Source organism: Festucalex cinctus, chromosome 18 (genome assembly GCF_051991245.1).
Source record: "Festucalex cinctus isolate MCC-2025b chromosome 18, RoL_Fcin_1.0, whole genome shotgun sequence".
In the NCBI taxonomy this organism is placed as follows: Eukaryota; Metazoa; Chordata; class Actinopteri; order Syngnathiformes; family Syngnathidae; genus Festucalex; species Festucalex cinctus.
In genome coordinates this window covers 16,406,291-16,427,551 of record NC_135428.1, presented here as the reverse complement: position 1 = coordinate 16,427,551, position 21,261 = coordinate 16,406,291, and the positions used below count along the sequence as shown (strand labels likewise).

At 40.1% G+C, this 21,261-nt stretch overlaps 3 protein-coding genes across 12 annotated transcripts in view; all 3 read right to left on the bottom strand.

Annotated features, from left to right (window-relative positions):
• The window catches only part of smad9 (SMAD family member 9), a 9,361-nt gene extending 2,445 nt beyond the window's left edge, over nucleotides 1-6,916 (bottom strand). The window contains exons 1-8 of one of the 9 annotated variants that reach the window (XM_077504272.1): nucleotides 6,012-6,916; nucleotides 5,607-5,853; nucleotides 3,966-4,172; nucleotides 3,448-3,703; nucleotides 2,143-2,358; nucleotides 1,480-1,749; nucleotides 1,144-1,251; nucleotides 842-1,063 (exon numbers count right to left, since the gene is read on the bottom strand). In XM_077504272.1, the coding sequence (XP_077360398.1) occupies nucleotides 842-1,063; nucleotides 1,144-1,251; nucleotides 1,480-1,749; nucleotides 2,143-2,358; nucleotides 3,448-3,643 (1,012 nt within the window). In that variant the 5' untranslated portion in view covers nucleotides 3,644-3,703; nucleotides 3,966-4,172; nucleotides 5,607-5,853; nucleotides 6,012-6,916. Of the gene's footprint in view, nucleotides 1-841; nucleotides 1,064-1,143; nucleotides 1,252-1,479; nucleotides 1,750-2,142; nucleotides 2,359-3,447; nucleotides 3,704-3,965; nucleotides 4,177-4,291; nucleotides 4,483-4,806; nucleotides 5,235-5,606; nucleotides 5,854-6,011 lie in introns of those variants that run through there. The other 8 variants (XM_077504269.1, XM_077504268.1, XM_077504275.1 and 5 more) reach the window with 8 other exon arrangements.
• An 800-nt stretch (nucleotides 6,917-7,716) lies between these two features.
• ufm1 (ubiquitin-fold modifier 1) lies at nucleotides 7,717-10,712 on the bottom strand. Its single transcript, XM_077504277.1, has 6 exons — nucleotides 10,595-10,712; nucleotides 10,434-10,490; nucleotides 9,947-10,004; nucleotides 9,665-9,704; nucleotides 8,987-9,019; nucleotides 7,717-7,997 (listed from the first exon to the last, which is right to left on the bottom strand). Coding segments are annotated over exons 1-6 (294 nt in total). The 5' UTR covers nucleotides 10,597-10,712; the 3' UTR covers nucleotides 7,717-7,893.
• Nucleotides 10,713-11,043: 331 nt separating this feature from the next.
• On the bottom strand, nucleotides 11,044-19,813 carry LOC144005852 (solute carrier family 22 member 4-like). Of its 2 annotated transcripts, XM_077504265.1 has the most exons (12): nucleotides 19,785-19,813; nucleotides 19,104-19,330; nucleotides 17,976-18,158; nucleotides 15,587-15,690; nucleotides 15,351-15,505; nucleotides 14,363-14,534; nucleotides 13,185-13,321; nucleotides 12,668-12,758; nucleotides 12,386-12,600; nucleotides 12,104-12,286; nucleotides 11,872-12,007; nucleotides 11,044-11,286 (listed from the first exon to the last, which is right to left on the bottom strand). In XM_077504265.1, the coding sequence occupies exons 2-12, from the start codon at nucleotides 19,308-19,310 to the stop codon at nucleotides 11,259-11,261; spliced, it is 1,611 nt and encodes a 536-aa protein (XP_077360391.1). In that variant the 5' UTR covers nucleotides 19,311-19,330; nucleotides 19,785-19,813; the 3' UTR covers nucleotides 11,044-11,258. The 2 variants fall into 2 exon arrangements, with proteins under 2 accessions (XP_077360391.1, XP_077360392.1); XM_077504266.1 differs by lacking the exons at nucleotides 19,104-19,330; nucleotides 19,785-19,813 and adding an exon at nucleotides 18,930-19,041.
• Nucleotides 19,814-21,261: the final 1,448 nt, after the last annotated feature.

The following is a 21,261-nucleotide window of genomic DNA, read 5'->3' as shown; positions in this document are numbered from 1 at the left end:
AATTGTATAATTTTAATTTAAAAATCATGCAAATCATAAATTTGAAGTGAACTCTTAAATCAAAAAATGTATTAAAAAATTCAAAGCGGTATAACACTGATTTTACAATTTTAAAATCTAAAGTTATACCGTATAACATTCAAATTATTGTAATTTTAAATTTTAAAAATCTGCAACTTTTATGACTCTTTTACATTAAAAACAAAATTTTAAATGAACAGTGTGATATATTTTTACAATGTTAAACTAAAAAAAAACTATTTCATTATACTTTTTTTTCTAAACATCAGCTCTTATTCACCTTTGCAACCCTTAAAAAAGGGACACTTGATTTACTGGAGTATTTTCAGCAGTGAAGAGTTAATATTTTTGTCCAGAATGATATTGATAACTTCATTATTTTTCATGCACAATTAATACCTTAAATTTTTTTTAACTTGCTGTCGACTGATGATGACATCACCTGCACTGAGGAAGTAGGTAACGACCAATCATGGCTCACCTGTTTTCTGGGTTTGGTCAGCAAACTGAGCCATGACTGGTCGTTACCTACTTCCTCAGCGCAGGTGACGTCATCATCAGTCGACAGCAAATGGGAAAATTAGTTTTTAAATGTATTAATTGTACGTCAAAAATAATGACGTTAACATTAATTTTCGACAAAATATTACGTTTTTACTGCTGAAAATGGCTCAATGAGTCAATTATCCCTTGAAGCAACATATTCTGTCATTTTTAGATCTTTTTTTTTAATATTAACGCAGAAGGTGTGAACAAATATCACTTTTTTTTTTTTTTTTTAACCCTCCACGTGTCTAAAAAAAACAGCAACAAAGATGACCTTTGCCGATGTGTCGGCGCGTGTGCTCGATGGTGGAGTTGCGGTTGACGTTGGACAGCAGGCCGAGGCAGAAGCGGTTCTTGTTGTTGGACGGGTCGGTGAAGCCGTCCACCAGCACGCTGCGCGATGACGCGTGGAACGTCTCGCCCACCCGGTTGTTCAGCTCGTAGTAGGCGATGGAGCACCAGTACTCGGGCTCCTCGTAGCACACGGGACGCAAATCTGGAAGAGGACGGGAAGTTGTGAAAGAGGAAAATCCTTCTGTCGGAAGATTCGGCGGCGACGCTAGAAATTGAACTTGCCTCTATGTGGAGCGGAGAAGGTGAGCTTGGTGGTTTCTGTGGTGTTGCCGGGCTTCACGTCCTCCTGGGGGCTCGACTCCATCATGCTGTATGGTGGAGGCGGAGTCTCTAAGGGCGTGGGTGGGGGAAGATGCAAATTTTTCATGGCCAAACATTAGGAAGTTCAAAGTTCATCGTCAAAACAAACATACTGTCTCTTGTGGAGAAATATTAGCATATGCTAACTTTTGTCAGCCTAGGGAACCTCGTTCTAAAATCAAGAAGCTTGGCTAAAGCATCACACCATCATCACAAAACTGTTTGAATGCAGCCCGTTTAACCGGCTGGTGGTCTTACCCGCGATGTGGTAGGGGCTACCCGGCTCGGTGGAGCCGCCGGGGGAGTCGGGGTAGCCCTGCGAGGCGGGCGAGCGTCCGTGGCACGACGAGGACGGCGACGAAGACGAGAAGGAGGACGACGAGCCCGGCAGCGGCGGGAAGGACTCCGGGTAGGTGGCGTTCTGCGGCATCAGCGGCTCGTTGTGCAGCGAGGCGTTGCGGAACTTGGCCAGGAGGCTGTGCTGCGGATTGAACTCGCTGTGGCGCGGGACCAGGACGGGCGGTAGCACTGGGAGGGAAAATAACAGTCAAGAAATTGGTACCTGAAGCTCTGAGCTAAACATCTTTGAAATAGAGAAGAGAGCTAGCAAACGTGGTGATATGTGAAAGCACTCTCGTGAACACTCAGTCACATTAAGATCAAATTAATTGACACGCTAACTTTGCCTGTTTTTGGAACCTCACTCCATTGACTTTTTTTTGCCACTGTGTGCAATGCGGATTTGAAAAGGAATTGGAAAAAAATCATGACCTCACCACTTTGTATTGTATTGCTACTGGTTCATGTTTATAAAAAAATGCCACAAATCCACAACTCAATCTATAGATTGAGATTGAGATGATCCTGCTTACTTCCTGTTTGGAGTGCTACAGTAGACCGTTTAAACAAAATGAGTCTTACCTGGGGTTTCAACGCGCCGGTAGTGGTACGGATTAACACAGATGTCCTTTTGCTTGGAGCCGAAGGGAAACTCGCAGCAGTCAAGCGCCTTGAGCTCATGGTGCGACTGCAGGTCTGGCCAGCGCCACACCCGGCAATAGATAACATGCGGCAGGCCCTTGCGGTGCGACACCTGCAACCTTCCGTCTAGTGAACGCGGGATGGTCACACACTTGCCTGACAAGGGATAAATCACGTTAGGTACACATTGGTCGAAATCCAACGGAAAACATTTTGCCATGACAAACAAGTCAGCTTTACAGATTTTATGACGTTGCCAAATGATCGGAGAGTAGCAGATTAATGAGGAGGTCATAAATCAATAAGTACTTTTCATTTTGACAAATGCTATTATCTATCACTGTACATCTGGATAGGCATCATGTCAAATATTCAAATGTAACGGTTGTATTTATAAGGCCATAAAGCAGCAAGAGGCCATAAATCAATAAGTAATTTTCATTTCGACAAATGCTGTTATCTACCACTGGATATCTGGATTGACATAATGTTGTCAAATATTGAAATGTAATGGTTGTGTTTTTGAAGTCATAAATCAGCAAGAGGCCATAAATCTTCAGGGCAGTCCTTGTTAATTATGTCAATATGCTCTACCTTGCTACATGTGGATTTTATGTGGACCTACTGTTGTCAAAAATGGTTTTATGTGGGTTGTCATAAGTCAATCAGAAGCCATAAATCTATTAACACATACCATAGAGTATTTATTATTTGTATTGAGGCGCCATAAATCTATCAGTATTCATTTTACGAATAAGTGTTCTTGGAATACCTCTCTGGTTATACCTCTCTGGTAAATACCTGGTTATTTATAATCTTCTGTTGCTAAAAGATTGCTTTATTAGGGTTGTCATAAATCAGAGGCCATAAATCTATCATAACATTGTATTTTGACAAACTATATTACCTACCTGTGGATTTTATTTCACTTGTGAAAATATCAATGGCAATTGTTTTAATAACTTCTATTCTCTCATAATGTCAAAACATCAAAGAGAAAATGGTAATGCTGGCGGCCATAAATCTTCAAGAACCAGAAGTCAGCTGTCATTTTTACGTATTTCCAACCTCAGTGCATCTGGATTTTATAACTTCCTGTTGTCAAATGATGACATTTTATTGAAGAGTCACAAATCAATCAGAGGCCATAAATCTATCAGCATGTTACATTTCGAAGCAAGCACTATTCTCTACCTCCCCCCCGCCCCCCATTGGATTTCATTGGGTGGTATGTACTGCACTCACTGGGCTGCCCGGGGCAGCTGAGGGCCCGCTCCAGCTCCTCCATGGCGCCTTTCTTCTTCTTGAGCTTCTTCACCAGAGAGTCCACGGCCTTCTCGGCCCACTTCTCCTCCTCGTCGCCCTGCTTCCAACCCAGCAGACGCTTCACCGCCGGGCTGGTGAAGGAGAAGAGCGACGTGATGGACGTGGAGGAGTTCATGGTCCCTTTTGGTTCCCCGATGCTTGGACTCTAGAGGATCCTGGTCTAGGTTTGCTGCATCTGTTGAGAGACGTGAGAGGAAACTAGTGCCATTTAAAACTAGTGCCATTTATTTATTTATCGTCTTATAAAAAAGGTAAAAAGGAAGTTAACAACTGTCAATAGGTCACAAAATGTGTACTCGCCTTTTGCTAACATGTTGGATGTGGTGATGATGAAGGTGCCAACTTGTCTTTTTTTTTTATTAAGTTTATTAGCAACTTATAGCTGGTTCACTGACATACAACACGGTGACAACTGTTAACAGAAAATAAACACTCACCCTTTTGACCTTTTCCGGATGCAGTGATGAAACGTGCCTTAGTATCCAAGTGCTTCTGTCAAGTCTTGTGTCTCTGTCATGAGAGAGGTGAGATGATGCCGGTGATGAGGAGGAAGAAGGTTTTCCAGGCAGGAGGAGGAGGAGGAGGAGGAGGAAGGTCCTCTTGTGGCGTCTCTCTTTCTCTTGTGAAGACGCCCAGGAGCCGAACTGTCTGGCCAGAACACATCACAGGACAGGAGGAGGAGGGGTGTGTGCGTTTGCTGTGTGTGTTTTTGGAGAGTGTCTGTGTGTTTATTTTTCTGCTTGTCCAGCAACCATCTGCTCACAATGATGCCGCATCACACCGGAAATGAGCAGGTCACACTCATAATGATGTTCCATGATGACTTTAAAAAAAAAATGTTTTAAGTTGTGCAAACTATAGCCTAGTAAACAGACACTCACGCACAACTGCTTTATGGGGGCCGGCGTCACACAGTCTGCCGGCTCAGATAGTCCAATTACCTAATGCTTTATCACCAGGAACCCCCCTCATCCCCCTCTCCCCTCCCCCTCTTCTTCCTCACGCCCACTCCTCGACAAAAAGTAAACAAGCCAGATTCCTTTTACTACAAGTGGACGCAACACAAGTGTCATTCATAAACAACACGCACGAATAATTAGGCATTGTTCAAACTAACTATGACAATGTCTTAATTAAAAGCTAAAAAAAACAACAACAAATAAACAAGTGGCATTGAATACAAAAGTCCCTCAAACTACTATTTAAACATGGTCTGTAAGTTTTTATGAGTAGAATGCGCATAATAATATCAACAGAGTAATATTAATTATGCCTCACCTCCAGGTTAGTAGTTGTAGTATTAATAGTAATAGTAGTAGTCCACGCGGTGTGACGCGACTGAAATCAGCGTGAAAGTGCACGTTTACACTGTACATACACTCGAATGGCAGCATCCGTTGTGGGTGTTTCAAAGTAAGAGTCTTAGGGGGAAAAAAAGGTCCCAACATTATTGAAATTTTGACAAATATTAATAGCTTAATTGGGAAAATATCTGCGAGCCAACCTATGCGAATTTCACCATTTGTGACATCACAGTGGAGCTAACTTACAACACACAAAAAGCTGCTCTACCAATGGCTTATAGCAGCTAGGTTGGCTGAAGTTCCAGAGCGAAAGAACCACTTTGACAGTAGGATGAACGACAAAAGCTAAGCAGAGCTGCAGTGTTGGCACATATTGGCGTGAGCCAACAGTGTTACAAGCATTAGCTTCTGATTATGTCACAATAATTTTAAACTAACTTAATGTGAGGCTGTGTGTATTTATCTCATTCAGCTCCCATATTATATATATATATATATATATATATATATATATATATATATATATATATATATATATATATATATATATATATATATATATATATATATATATATATATATTCAGCTCCTTGTCAGAGAACAAAATCTACACTTTAAGTTGGGGCAAATATAACCCAACTATGGGTCAAAAATGGACCAATCCTCTACTTGGGTCTTATTTGACCCAACTTTGAGTCAAGAAATGTTTTTTTTTACTTGATACCTATCCTATGTAAGTAAGTAAGTAACTTTCTTTACCAAACCAGTACGTACATGACTTGCCAGGCTATTGTTGTGAAGGGCATAGGGAACCGCCTCCGGTGGAAATGTGGACAGCTTACCGCCGCAGGTCAGAGGCTGGCCGGCCCGCTGGAGTCTGCTGGGCTCCTGCAGGCTCCAGTCGGAGCGCCACACAGCAGCCACGGCGGCGTCAGGCTGGCTGGAACCGCAGCGCCGGCGCTCCAGATCCCTCCGCCGCCTTCCCACCTGACAGTCATATTTTACGTGCGCGATTCAAGCCCTTGAACGCATCACCATTTCATTTTCGGCGAAAACGATGAGGTTTGGAATTGGATGGAAAATAAACGAACGTCACATTTACTGTGTTTTAAAAATAAAACAACACAAAAATACTTATTTTAGGTTGTAGTCTGTGTTAGTTGAAAGATACGCGATTACCTTTGAGTGGGAAGGCCGCGGAGGAAGACAGGACAGAACGACGCCGTGGTGCGGTCTGGTCCGGTTAATGACGCAAGCCTGTCTGGCGACGCTCAGTCTGCAAGTTTGACATTTTCACAGTTTACAGCAACTGCCGCGGAACGTCACCCCGCCGCCACCGCTGCCAGGAGGAGGGGAAAGAAAACTTCGTATCCCCTTTTGTTTTGCTCAGCGGTTCGTCTGGTGTGGCAGAGGAGCGTCCGCGACGCCGCAAAGAGGCTGCGGTGCGCCGGCCTCGGGTCGCGACCTAAAGTCCGCTGTCGAGCTGGATACAAGTATAGAATATAGTGCACACTTGAACAGAGTAGGAGCTATATCAGTATGGTTTGGTAAAGTTCAACATCATTGCAATATAGCTATACTGTAAAAATGAAATGTATTGTTTCCATTACACTTTTACCCAGAAATTTGATGACCTTTCCTAGACTGACAATGATGTTCATGGGGGATTTAAAACTGTCCGTAGAACTGTCTGTATTCCCCCCAGAGTCCAAAAGTCATGTAAATATCCATAGAACTGTCCGTATGCGCATCACATGCAGGTTCCAACAGAATATGCAAATCTTGTTGGAATAGTAAAAGAGTAAAACAGCGCAAGAATGATCATAAACTTATCATCCGAGGGTGACAAAGTGCAAGATCTCCACCTGTAAAAATAGACTTTTCCTGTTTCCTGAAATATTAAGGATTATCCATTTAGCAATGACAGGCTGTTGACAACATCAGTAGTTGGTATATTTGTAGTAGTAAATGAACAGAATGTAAAAGGTCAGGACAATGATTTGCGGACACATTCAGTTTTACGCATTTTCAGTTAGATTAAAAAAATGTATATTGTGTGACTAACACCACAATGCCAAATATGAGCAGTGGAAATTGATATTTTGGGATTAACCCCCCCCCCCCCCAAAGAAAACAATAGTTTTTTTGTTTTTTTTTATGTTTTTGTTTTTTAGTAGCTTTGCCATTTCAGGCTTATTTAAAGGAAAAGAGATGACTACAATATATATTTTTTAAAAACATACCTTTTTCCCACAATTTCTTGAAAATTATCAAACTACACAATGATGACAATGTGGTGAAAATATTAACAGCGCTTACGATACAAACTGCATGTGCAAAAATATGATTACACAAGTGTACACACACTCCTATACTGTAACTGGGGATCTGTTCAGAATTAGCCAATCACATTCAAACTCATTAAATGGGAGTTCAGTTTAGCATTACCTGCCACCAGTTAAAACATTTCTGATTAAGATATTCTAAGCCACACCCGTGCTTCACCGTTAAGTTTTGAAATGAGTTTACTTGGCCTTGTTTTATTTTACTTCACAAAAAACATAGCATTTGTACACGGGTGTGTGGACTTTTTATATCTACCAATCAAAAATTTGCATTACCCACTTTTTATAAAAAAAAAAGAAAAAACAATCCTTATGATCACAATGATGAATCCAAGTCACAATTGTCTGTGGTTAAATGTATCTATTTTTAATTTTCCATTCGTAGCACCACTGGTTCTCTCGTCAAAGTAATACACCACTCTTGCAGGGTCTTCTTTAAGCCCTGGTAAATTAGCATTGGAACGAAGGTTCAACAAATGGTTCCCCAAAAGTTCCTGAGGCCGGAATGTCTAATGAGTTACCAAATATGGTCCAAGGTGTTGCGTGTCATGTGACTGGTGTTTTATTGTCATTCATGATGATTAAAAACGAAGATGTTTACATACACTGACTGAAGGATGCTAAGTGGGCACCGTGTCATGATGAGTGTATGTCTACACACAAACGCACACAGGAAAGCAGTACATAAATAGGACTCGAGGCGAGGCGAGGTTGGGTCACGGTCTCTTTGGCGGAGATGAGCAGCATCCCGCTCCTCGTCCTCCCACTCGGTCTCTGGGAATGATGCGCAGCTCCGAGCCGTGCTTCAGGAACACGTTGCCTACGAGGACACATGGACCACAGTGACAAAGTGAAGGAAAAGTATAACCTTGCAACAGGATTGATGAGACTGCAGATTTGAATCGTCCTCTTTAAAATGTGACAACGCAATGAAGACAACAGCATTTTGTCATGTTTTATGATATTTAAAAAAAAAAAAAAAAAAAGTCTTTCCATGAAATGAAAAAAATATATAGATATATTTTTTTAAAACAATTTTTAATATAAAATGTGGCAGATATTTTACCGACGTTTGCATAAAAATGACCAAATATCTTGTTAACAATATATTTTTAAATGCTATTTTGTATTTTTATTATTATTATTATTAGTTTACTAAAATAAATACATTTTATTAGTGTATTTTTTTCCTTATTAAAATTAGTATTTTTTGGTAAAATTGCTATTAAAATATTGAAGGTATTTTCCATAAAAATATTTCATTAGGATAATAGAATTATCTATAACATTAGAATAATAATATTAGAATATCTATCTATCTTTTTAAAAAATATTAATCTTACTGTGCATTACAATAAAATACTACATACTCGTGTGGATTTTTTTTTTAATAACATTGGTAATCCAAAAGGAAATTAACTGAAAATAATACTAAAATATAAAAAATAAATCTAAATTTCTTTTAGTTAAAATGCATATTTAAAAAAAAAATTAACATATTTCCATTTTTTTTTTTTTTATTCAAACCTATTTTCAAAATGGGCTTGTTGCACAAAAATAATGTGGTAGAAAAAAATAGTCACATTGAACAAAAAATAATACATCCACTTGCAAAATATTGTCTTAAAACTTACAGACATGGCATATTAGCATATTTGCCTCACAGTTTTGCGGTGTGGTTTCCAATCTGGGCTCCTGTGTGAGTTTGCATGTTAAATGAGTTTGCATGCATGCTGAGTTCATTTAAGACTCATACTTCTTTGTTTTTTGGAGTGTATAATTGACAAATGAATAAACATCACGGCTTACCTGCTGTCTGCGCTGGGTTGATGCCGATTCCGTCTGTGATGTCAAGAGTTAAATAAAACGTCATGAAAATGAGGACAAAGATTACAGACATAACGGCCAACGCAGCTGTGATGCTGCCAGACCGGCAACTGAAAATGAACGCTAACCGAGTAACACCCACCATCAACCTGCTTATAATCACCCACCACCAAGTAGTTGCATGAAAATGGTATAAATTTAACAAGGAATAAGACCATAATATATCCAACCCAGCATTTTCATTCTTTGTATGCTTCATAATTTAATAGAGGGTGGGAATAAAATAACTGTGAATAAGAATGTCGTTGTGCCACCTAGTGGTTAATTGATAAATGACATTGTGCAGATGCACAGACTCTGTGTGGCTCTGTTACTGTCACTCTTCAACGATAGGTAGTAAAAACCCCAAAACATGACATTGTGTAATATACAACTAAACTGTTGCTGTTCCATTCAGAAGCAAGATCTTTGTACCGCTTGATGATATTGTTGCTTTGCTTATGGAAGCATACTACTGCCACGCATGTAGGGTTGAACAATTTAAAAAAAGAATAAAGATAAATATTGGTGTTGATTTGAATTTGATTAATTGTTCAGCAGTACACACCAGAAAAAAAAAAGTTCCACATCACGTCAGATCGGGACAATGCGAGAACTCACCATTGGTGATGATGGCACTGGTGGCTGACGGCACTTTGAACTGCACAGACGGTCAGGTGGAAATGACATCAAGACACATTTTCAAGACAGTGAACCTGCTTACTGCAATTTCAGACCAACTATTATGGAAACGTGAGACTATTACTGGATCTCAGTTTGGGGACCTTGTCTGCCTCTTCTTTTAGATTGTGAAAATGATTCCAGTCATTTTTTTTTTAGAAACAAAAGTCGCGAGTTGCTTTTTTGAAGAACAGTGGCTTGAGGAGTGGAAATTTGTCTTACCTCTTCGGCGGCGAACTTTAAAACTGCCGTGAACGGCGTGCTCTCTGGGACACTTAATCTATTATGAGAAAATAAAGCATTACAATACTACATTTTATACAGACAAACTGATTTCTTTTTAAGTTGTATATACATGGACCTGAGCATGGAAAATTGGCTTTCATTGTTTGTAAGTGCCCAAACACTGTCTCTAGAGTTCCTGGCCACATCAAGTTTGAACAGATTTTTTTTTTTGTACATACTAAATTAAGCATATATCTGTACATTTACTTAAGTATTGAGTTCTTGTTTAATTTGCCAGCTCTGGTGACTAGCATATGCTAGCACTAAAAGTCGTGCTGTAAGCGATGACTGCTACTAATATGTAAACTCAAACAAAGTCCTGACAATAAAACAAGAAGAGAAATTGAACTAAAATATATAACATAAATCCTAAAAGTCACATTTCGAATGGATTTTATCGGCAGTGTAACTGTCAAATACTCACACTTTGAACGGGAGCTTGGGATCCGACGTCAGCGTGATCTTAAACGTGACTTTAGACCTGGACAAGCGCACAAAAACAGCGCAATCTTCACCTTAGTTTTAAACGCGTATTTTCTTATATGATTAGACTGACTGTCAAAAGCTAAAAGGGTAAAAACTTACATTTTTCAGGCGAGGCGTCTCGACTTGTGAGCTGTTTACGCACACCCGGAAGTCCAGAAGGACCCCTACCTACACGTCATCGATTTAGGTCGATTTGGGGACATACAAATGAGCCTTTGAGGTTTTGACAATAATTAAATTATTTTTAATCCAATTTAAAAAGTAAATTATTTACACATTTTCGTCATGGACAGTAAAAGAATGTGAGTTAAGTTCTTTTGAAACAGGCCTTTTTTTCCGGCCTACTAAGATTTACCGTAAAGGGCAAAAGTGATGCGCAATAAAATTATGACGTCGCAACCAAAAAGGTGGAAAAAGCTGCTCACTCTGTAACTCTCTGAGAAGCTTCTCCTCTATGCTGCCAGAACAATGTAGACAAATATACCTGGGTGTCATATCAAATATTTATAAATATAATAGAAATCACTCAAGTAGTGGAATCAGATGACTGCGAGTTTTTACATCTTTTATTCTTCAATCAATGGAAAAAAAAATAATAAACAAACAAGCTGTCACCTAGTGAAAATACATGCATACAATCTATGTACAAGTTATCATGTTAAAATATCACAGAATGCAGTTATATAATTTGTTGGTAAACTTCACAGTGTGAAAACGATTTTCACAGTTGCCTTTCGAAGACCTGAATGGATTTGAAGGGTTTTCATCTGCAGATGTACGGACAGGTCACTCTGCAGGCACAAACACAAAAGTACAATTTCGTAGACATTTCAAGATTAATTTTTCTCCACTTACGCTTTGCTTTCCTCCATTTTTATGTCAAGGCCTTGACCATCATAGTGATCCTCTCGATGGTGTTTTAGGTCAGCTCAAGGTTGTCTTAGTTTTAATAGGAGCAACAACATCCATGACATTTGAGATTTTAGGTGAACTTATCTATAAGTTCATCAACTATCTGTATTCACAATTGATGACACTGCATAAATAGAAGTGCTGGAGTTCTTATTTATGTACCTTTTGTTAATAGACACAGACGTTGTCGGAACTTTTGGGATGATCAGTAATTTAACAAGAACATAGAAATCAGAAATTCTTAATGTCAATAGATTAAAGCACTGGATGTGCGTGAGGCATTTCACTCGTGGTGAGAGGCCAAATATGTCACTGTCAGTATAGCAGAGCGTTCTTGGGTCACCTCTTATGAGTAAACAGTTGTAGTCAGTATAGATAACTTTTGTACTTTGTGTTATTTAACAGTGTTTTTATAGCAGGTAATAAAAAAATAAAAATAAAAATAAAAAAACAAGGTAACCCACCTTTTCCTCTTTTGCATCTGTTCAAGGGTCTCAGGAAGCGGTCGCCCAAAACTCTCTGGTAGGAAGAGCGTGGCCAGGACAGACAGCAAGGCCAAAGTGCCCAAGGTGATATACGGCAGATACTTGAAGTAGATGTCTGTCCCATACCGACGCAAAAGTGGTGGCAGTCACAGGCAAAATGTCAAACTGAAAGTTTAGACAACCACAACATACATTAAAAAAAAGTGCTTACTCAGCTGTATGACAAAGGGCGCAATGCAGCTTCCTGTTCGCGACACCATGACGCAGGTCCCGGAAGCCGTGTTCCGCAGGCCCGTCGGGTACAGCTCGGCCGTGAAGGCGAACAGCAGCGACGTTCCGGCCGTGGCGCCAAACTTACCCAACATCTCCAAGGCCACCGCCAGACCCACGATACCTGAGGTTGAAGGACAACATCAATACTGGGTTTGAACTACAACAAGGCGCAAAATGGCTGACAAAACGGCTGAGCTCAAGACTTTGGCGCGACACTCACTCCGAGGCACCAGCTGGATGCAGAAGAGCGCCAGGCCCACGGTGAGGAAGACGACCGTCACGGCCAAGCGTCGTGGCAGGTACCGGATGGCCAGGCTGCAGCTCGTGTACGCCGGCACCTCCACCACGGCCGACAGGAAGCAGCTGATGTAAGGGTCCGAGTGGAGCTGTGATGTGTTCAGGGACAGGCCGAAATAGCAGATGCTCAGCGTGAACCTGCCAAACAAGTCACGTGTCCATTAACACGTGATCATCCTTTTTTGGATGGGCGTGAATTACTCACCACACCCAGCAAAGAAGGATGGTCGTAATGGCGGTGCTTCTTTTCTTCACCAGGTCCAAAACAGTGTAGCTCTCCACTTGTATCTCCTCATCTGCCTACAATGTAGGTACAATGATTGTTAGCATTCAGCTAACCACTATGCTAACAAGCATGTGTTCCACACTCCGTTTTGTGCTTTATATTAATTGTGTCTCTTATCTGTTCTCTACCTTGGTGTGTGATGCTAGCAACCTTCCGGAAAACTGCTGACTCTTTAACCTGAATGGCCCCTAACAACTCTCCAATCTGCCATTAGCAACTTTAGCTTTAGCGCAATTGTTTTGTTGTTTGTCATTGTTGCTCTTATCTACTCACTCTGTTAGCTCTTAGCCTGGTTAGCTCCTAGAAACTCTCTCGCTTGTTGCTAGCATCTTTCAACTGCTCAACTTTTTGTTTTGTTATTCCCCCCCTCAATACAGTAGATGTATTGGTGTCGCTAATGAAGTGCGCGGCAAGCACATTGACATAAAAGTCCAACTTGCGTGCAACTTAGAATTGCCAAAGATTTTCTCCGGCGCAACCACTCGATTCATCTCGGCAGCTTTTTTCACGATGGCCTCAGCTTCCGTCACTCGGCCTTGAGACAGAAGCCACATGGGAGACTCTGGGAGGATCCTGTCACGCACATGCACACACACGCACATGCACACGCACACGCAGGGGTGGGAATTCGGAGTAGTCTAGAATACTCCATATTTGGTGAAAATTGTGCTTTATCTAACTCTCTGACAAACATAAAAAAAATAAAAATAAAACTCAACATGCCAGCAAAATGTAGTTATTAAAAAAAGAAAAATAGTTTGTGTACAGTTTTTTTGTCATCACACAAAGTTATCAAAACTGGAATTGTATACAGTAAAATTGGCGGTAAACAATTTTTACATCTGTACTTTTTTAGTTGGATATAAAAGTGGATATAAAAAGTCTAAACACCCCTGTTCAAATAACACGCCTTATTTTTAAATCATAAAAACCTGGTATTTGAGCGGGGGTGTGTAAACTTTTTACTTAACTCATTTGCTCCCAATAGCTTATAAATACGTTTTTATTTTAAATGTTTTAAGTGTGTTCGTCTCTGTGCCCTGCGATTGGCTGACAACCAGTCCAGGGCGTCCGCCTCCTGCTGCCCAAAGCCAGCTGAAATAGGCTCCAGCACCCCCCGCAACCCTTGTGAGGAATAAGCAGCCAAGAAAATGGATGGATGGATGTTTTAAGTGTCCCAAAGGCGTATATATACGTTCATTTTTTTGTTTTTGTTTTTTAATGCTAGAACATACAGAAGACTTTGATGCAGCCTCAACTGCAAAGAACGGTTTCAGAAATTCTAATGCTAATTGCCGCAAAACGGAAACAGATCCAAATATACATTTTTTCCTGATGAAAGAAGAGACTCTAATCTTTCTTTTGATAGGTTCCATGTTTTTATAGCAATAGAACACAATATTCTGTGGGCCTTAAAAAAATCAGTCAAAATCCAGTAAAACAGCCGGGAGCGAACGGGATTGTTTCTGTGAAAATGACTGGGAGCGAATGAGTTAATAGATCATGCATCGTATCACGACAGTACTATTTCCACCTCTCGAGTCTTATAGAAAAAAACAAGGCAGCAGGTCAGTCAATATTATCCTTGTGACAGTTTGTTGTGTGTGTGCCTACCACCACAGGGGGATGTAGAAGAGGCCGGGCAGCCCGATGACCAGCAGCAGAGTCTTCCAGCTCCGGAGAAAATAGGCAAACAGTGGCAGCGTCATGTAGCCCAAGGCGAAGCCCAGACACACGCCCATCGATGCATAAACCACCCGAGCATTGCCTGTAAGGATTTCAGTGCCTGAGGCAGCAAAAACAAGTTTCTTTAAATTTTGTGGGTCATTTGGGTCCATGGGAGTTCTTTCTTTTTTTTTCCTCTCCCCTTTGCTATTTGCTTTCTTTACCTTGAAACCAAAACATTTGAATTCCACTGGGCTGCTTACTTGTGATAGACAAAATCCTGAGAAAATGATTACATGCATGCTATCTGTTTCTTAACTCATTCACTCCCAGCCATTTTCACTGAAGCAACCCCAGCTGTTGTACTGGATTTTGACAAATTTTGCCAGGCCCACAGAATATTGTGTTCTATTATTATATATGTATAAAAAAAAAGGAACCTACCAAAGATTAGAGTATCTTATTTCATCAGGGGAAAAAAAAGTACATTTCTATCTGTTTCCGTTTTGTAGCAATTAGCATTAGAATATAGTTAAGTTTCAACATTATTCACAAATCTGTTTAAAAAGTGGGGGAAACTGGTTGATCCACCTGCTGGCCGTTTTTAACCATTGCTTCAAGCATTCTTTTCAGTCAGAGGCTGCATCAAAGCCTTCTCTATGCTCTAGCATTAAAAAATAAATAAAAACAAAACAAAAACATAAAAACCTATAAATATGTGTTTGGGAGAATGATAATATTTAAAATATAACGTATTTATATGTTTTTGGGAGCAAATGAGTTAAATACAAATACTTTTTACCATCTGGAAATGGTGGCAAAATGAAAGGAATATCCTGACTTGACTTGGAGAAAAAAATTCAATGTGTTGTGTATGTTGTCTCCAGCAGCTTAGACTACTTGTGACAGCCCGCTCACAGACAGCTGTTGAAATTACCTAGCACATAGCAGGACACATAGTTGGAGATATTGCCGAGTCCGGTGCAGAAGAGAAGCAAGCAGAACACCTCCCAGGACGGCGCGGCAATCTGCGCCACTGAGAACACGACCTGAATGATGATGGTGGCGAACAGCACCGGCTTACGGCCAAATCTGGAGATAAAAAAAGGAAAACAAAAATACAACAGTCACTGGGTACTTAGTTCCTGTGAATTCTTGAACCCAGGCTGGTACCTGTCAGCAAGCACTCCAGAAAAAAAGGATCCCACCAGGACCCCCAGGAAGAAAATGGTGGCGGTGAGGGGCTGCTTCCAACGCTGGTTGCACACCAAGTCGAACTGGAAGTGGATCAATGACAGTGTCACTCTTTCTAAGTATTTTTAAATCGGGTTCAATACTTGGACCCCTCTTGTTCAATCGTACCTGCTTTTCAAAGTATTAAATAACGCCAAATGTATCGTATTAAATACATTTTGAGCCCTCTATTTCATGAGTATCATTTATTTTCCCATTAAAACCCTGACGTACAACCCTGACCTATGCATTGCACAGGTAATCCATTAGAGGGCAGCATCACCCAGCTGACAAGATGGCTTATTATTAAAGGCGCTGTCTGCCAGTTTCACTCTGGAAAAGGCACTTTTTAAATACAGGATTTAAACAATCAAACTCCTTCTCAATTTACATATCAGGGCTTGTCTTCATTTCTGGTGTTGAGTGCGTCCTAAACCCCCACCTCCCCAGCCTGTATTTTACCATTTTGTGTTTGTTTTGTAAACAGCAGGACTTTCTGTGGGAAGAAAGTATTTACAACCCTCCAGCCAATCGCAGAGCGGGGGGGGTGGGGGGGTGGGTGGCATGTCGCAAACGGGGCCGGGCGAACGTGTCAGCTGCGTGACGTCACTCCAAAGTACAACAGTTATCTGTACATTTTATTTTCTTCACTCACTCATTCACACATTAAGCTTCTGTGAGTGAGTGAGTGAGTGGGAAAAAAAAATCCGTGCGTGCTTTCAAATTGCCGCGGGAGTGACGTCACGCAGCTGACACGTTCGCCCGGCCCCGTTTGGGACACGCCCAAAGGCCCCCCCCCAAAAAAAAATACAGGCTGGGGGGGGTGCGGGTTTAGGACAAACTCACCAACAGAAATGAAGACAAGCCCTGACCTGTAAATTGAGGAGTAGTTTGATTGTTTAAATCCTGTATTTAAAAAAGTGCCTTTTCCAGAGTGAAACTGGCAGACAGCGCCTTTAATAATGGGAACTGTTTTTGATGATTTTTGGAAATACTAATATGTTTAATATGTCTATTTATTATTATATTTTTGACAGTTCTAAATGTACACATTTAAAACATTGTGATCGAATGTATCAAATAGAAAGACCGGGGCTAGTTGTATCACGGGGTAAGTTGTCACATTGCAATTTTCTTCTCCACCAGAGGGCGCAACGAAAAAGTGGAATAGTAGTTTTCTTTGTATAGATGGTCAGGGGTTGTGGAATGTCTGAGAAGAGAATAGAACATTGTGAGCTGAGATGAATGCCAGTCATATGTTTTGCATAACCCAAAGTAAAAAATTTCACCTTCATATATTTTGAAATAGGCGCCGTACATAGACAAATTCTAGCAGCAAATCATGTGGACTCGTTAGAGGAGAGATTCAGGCATCTTGTCATGCCTCAGTCACTGCTCCGTTTTAAGCTAACTTTGAACTAGAGCAAGTATTAGCCAAAATGATAGTTTGGGCAACTTGTCTCAGTCATTTTGGGTTTGTTGTAACATATGCAAAGAATGGGCCAATGAAAAATACACCTCTGGCAACTCTGTTTACATATGCCAGAATTGTTCTTCAGATGATGAGTCTGAAGAGTGAGGAATTTAGTTTGATAGGTTTTGTTTCATTGTTTAAAAATGGATTTTCCAGTTGTTGGAACTACAGTATGCGCACATGTCAGGACTGGTTTCAGTTTCATAATGAACCAACCATCCATTAACCAAAGGCTTTATTTATTTATTTATTTTTTCAAATTCAATTTCAAGTTTAAGGGAAGCAAAACAGACATTTGAGGCTGAGAGCTATATGACCTACATGCCAGCAGTTCCTAAGGACTTTAATTTATTTCATAATATTTTATGTTAAAGTTTGCTCAATGACTATAGTAAATTGTCAAGAACAATGATAAACAATTTATCTGGCTGTAAAACAAACAAATACAACAAAACAGGAGAACAAGGATAATTTTGTCCTTGTTTTATTGGTTACAAAATCCAACGTGACATCTTACCCCATATAATGTGACAATTTACCCATTGGTGGGGCAACATGTCACATGTTCACTCCCTCTAATTTGATGGCTTATAACGCTGCACTGACACAAAAGATGAAAATGACACGAATACAAAAAATATACCTAAGACTTTGGTCTTTCATCTGGTGTACATTGTGTTTATATACGATGTATTGATGGCAAGAACTATATAAAAATATAAAAAGACAGAAAAAGTTGAGTTTCAATTTTTTGTTTTTTTTGTTCAAAGGACCTATAAATACTCTATTTACAAAGAATCACATTGTTTTTCTCATGGTTCAGGCTTTATAAGGTGATTTTTTTGTTTTTCCAACCTGGGAGACCACAGTGGACTGGTAGACGTCGGTGCTATAGACCCATCCGTCGGCGCAGTCCTCCTGCTCCAGGCTGCTCAGGTTGACGTCGCGGCCTGGCAGCAGCCCACCTGCCGAGAGGTTGCGGAGCAGGTCCAACCGGTAGCGGCGGCAGCGGCTCGGCTGCGGCTCTCCGTCCACCACCTTGGAAGGTACATGCGTGAAAACCTCAAGATGTTTTGTGTGAATGCTGAAAGATGAGCATTCATGCAATACAGCTTGTCGTGAAAAATGGATAGGCCGACTTCATTTTTGTGTCAGAAACATCAGGCAAAATACTGTGAGATTATGAGTTATACTGACACAACAATAAGAATTGATGCAATCCTGCTTAATTCCTGTATTGTAAATAAAGTTTCATTATTTGCCATACTTGGTTAAGCAAAGAAAAGATACGTCAAATAGTTATTTCGCCAGAGGTCAACAGTCATACATGTCAACGTCAACATTGTCAATCCCCCGATGCTAAGTGTAATTTTGTGCGAAGACAAACATTCAAGTAGGAAAACTTACCATATCTCCACTTAATTTGCATGTTAATGCTGAGAGATCACCATTCATACGTGTTTGCACAAAGGTAAAGGCCATTTTATGTATTCAAATAACGCTATACATGTAAGATATCCATCCATCCGTTTTCTGAACACTACACCTAATTTGGTGAATGCTGAGATGAACATCCACAAAACATTTGCTTTAGGGTAATGTGTGAATGTTGGCAGAACATTTGTCTCGTGTCATAAATGTACAATAGCCTATATTCCTACTTTTTGTGTGGATGCTGAGATAAGCATTGAAGAATTTGAGTTATAAATGATATGTATGCTAACTCATAATGATTTGTATGCCAATCAATGAGTAAGGTTTTGAAAATGTATTCAGTGTTACTTATTTCTGATGTGTGATTAGACTTACCATTCAAGGTCAACTAGAGAATAGGAGTTCACACTAGCACACTGTCATGTTTCAGTTTTGTTTTATTTTGGTGATGTTGGTTATCTGGCGTTCTTGTGTGTTTCCCCTGTCTCGTTACGTCTGATTAGGTCCACCTGTGTGTCATCCCCCTTAAATGATGACAACAAAGCGTACCTCCATAGGGACCGCAACCTCGTGCCACTCCTGGCTGAGGTTAGCTGCAGGAATCCGACATCGGTGCTGTGGCGTGTCGGTGATGAACACCAGCGAGAAGGAGCCCGTCCCGTTAGGCAAGGTGGTGGAGCAGAGCAGGAAAAAAACCATCAGCTGGAAGCGGCCCCACGTTCCCAGGAAGTCCACGCTCTCTTCGTAGCCCCGCATGGTCCGGCGTGTGCGTCTGACTTGTTCGGGAGATAACAATCAAACATCCTTGATGTTCCTGTTTCTGGCAATCCAACCGAAAGATCCGCCCCGCCTCACTTGTGCATTATAGGTGAATAGGCTATTTTATTGTCATTTGTCGCTAAAAAGGTTTAAAGTCCACGGGACATAAATAAATCTTGTGTTGCACTCGTGGTTGACACAAACCGTGTTTTTTTTTAATCTTATCATCGGTACACGCAGCAAACCATCAAAGTGATGTCTTCAATTTTGGATGTGGGAAGTGAGGATTGCAGCTGAGTGTTGACATCCCGAACATCCGGATAGTTCTGATATTTCCGCAATGTAATGCTTCATTTTCCACGGCGTATTGTATTGCTTTTGCCTGTGACTGGCACGCAAATATTGTTATAGTAGTCCAACAACATTTTACAACATTTCCGAATCAATTTATAACGATCCAAAGTACAATACCTTTCACTGACCCAGAGCGTCCTTTCACATAGAAAAATGTTACATTCAATGGTTCAAGGAAAATCTGAAATCACGGTGTGTCAGTTGAGTTCCGACCTCAAACCGTTCGAGGCAAATGTAAATACAAGACACATGTTCACGTGACACAACGTGATTTGGAATGACAGCGTTAAGCAGAACAACAAACAATTTTCGTAACGGAATCAGCCATCTTGTTGTTTACATTTGCGTCGAACGCTTTCAGGGCGACCCTCCGAGTGGTATTACTCCAACTTCAAACCTTCCTCGAATGCAGCACAAACGACCACGATTTTGACTTGTGACGTAAACTCGGAAAGGTCATTTAGCACTAGCTATAAACTCCATATGCTTCAATCCAAGTTTTAACAAACGTTTGACTGCACTGTCCCTGTCAAAGAAGTAAATGAATAAATAAATAAAATGGTTCAAAAATTCTTCATTGCCCATCTGCCTTGAATAGGCAGATTTGATAGCAATCAGACAAACTTCATTCAGACTTCCATTTACATTTGTGTGACAGTTAAAAATGTTTATTAACGAACAAATAAACAATGAACAAGAAAAAAACAACATTTAAAGTTTTTAATAAGATGTTTGTATTTACATAACGTTTGAGGCGGCGGCCCCTGAGTGAAACCAATCCGTTGTGGTTGATTATTATTTTATTATATTATAACAGTTTATTTTATCATATTATAAAAGTTTATGGTTTATGGACGAGTAACGGGACCAGGCCCTATTTCAAAGTATTTGTACGTACTTGCAATGCCATATAGGTATTTATTTAAAATGATCTGTCATTTCTTTGGAGGTGGAATTTATCTACCAATTGGTATCGTCTGGGGGAAAAAAGTAGTATCAGACATTGGTGAGGAACAACACGTACAAAACAACCCGTGTAGAAAGATTAACACAAGAAAGACCCATTAGCATTAAATGATAAGATGTGATATGACCAACTTATAATAATAATAATAATAATAAAAAGAGGACATCAGAATATAATCTATAACCATATTTTGAAACAATTGCACGTATTTTTTTTAACCAATTGCACTTTTTTTTAAATATATCCTGCCTTTCTTGCACTTAATGTCATTTTCTGATATTTGACTAAATTGTTCATATCTGAGTTTTTTTTTTTAAGTGCAATTTCTGACACTTTAAAGTCATCCAATATGAATGTGGATGATGTTGACGCATGCAGATTTATTTATTTTTTTACATTGAGTTGCTGTTGACGTCAGCGCCCATGCACAAGGCAGGTGTATAGGACTGCCTAAATGAAGACAAAAATAAATGAATGCTTATGTGCCAAAGTAATCATCATTCATCATTGCCAAGGAGACAAGTCCCAGTTTATTGAATCTGTGAACTTGTTCTGTGCACACTTGCACACAATTAACACTGATGGCCTCAGGTAGTGCGAGTGTTCTCTCGAGTAAAAAATAAACAT

What these genes read in the sequence shown, in the direction of transcription:
- LOC144005852 (XM_077504265.1), bottom strand. Translation starts at nt 19,310, where the DNA reads ATGCGGGGCTACGAAGAGAGCGTGGACTTCCTGGGAACGTGGGGCCGC. An exon ending in TCTGGAGTGCTTGCTGACAG is followed by an intron (nt 15,506 to 15,586) that starts GTACCAGCCTGG and finishes TTTTATCTCCAG; the next exon opens with ATTTGGCCGTAAGCCGGTGC. An exon ending in GCCCTTTGTCATACAGCTGA is followed by an intron (nt 12,008 to 12,103) that starts GTAAGCACTTTT and finishes GGTATGGGACAG; the next exon opens with ACATCTACTTCAAGTATCTG.
- ufm1 (XM_077504277.1), bottom strand. An exon ending in CCCAAGCTCCCGTTCAAAGT is followed by an intron (nt 10,005 to 10,433) that starts GTGAGTATTTGA and finishes TTCTCATAATAG; the next exon opens with ATTAAGTGTCCCAGAGAGCA. An exon ending in CAGTGCCATCATCACCAATG is followed by an intron (nt 9,020 to 9,664) that starts GTGAGTTCTCGC and finishes TTGACATCACAG; the next exon opens with ACGGAATCGGCATCAACCCA.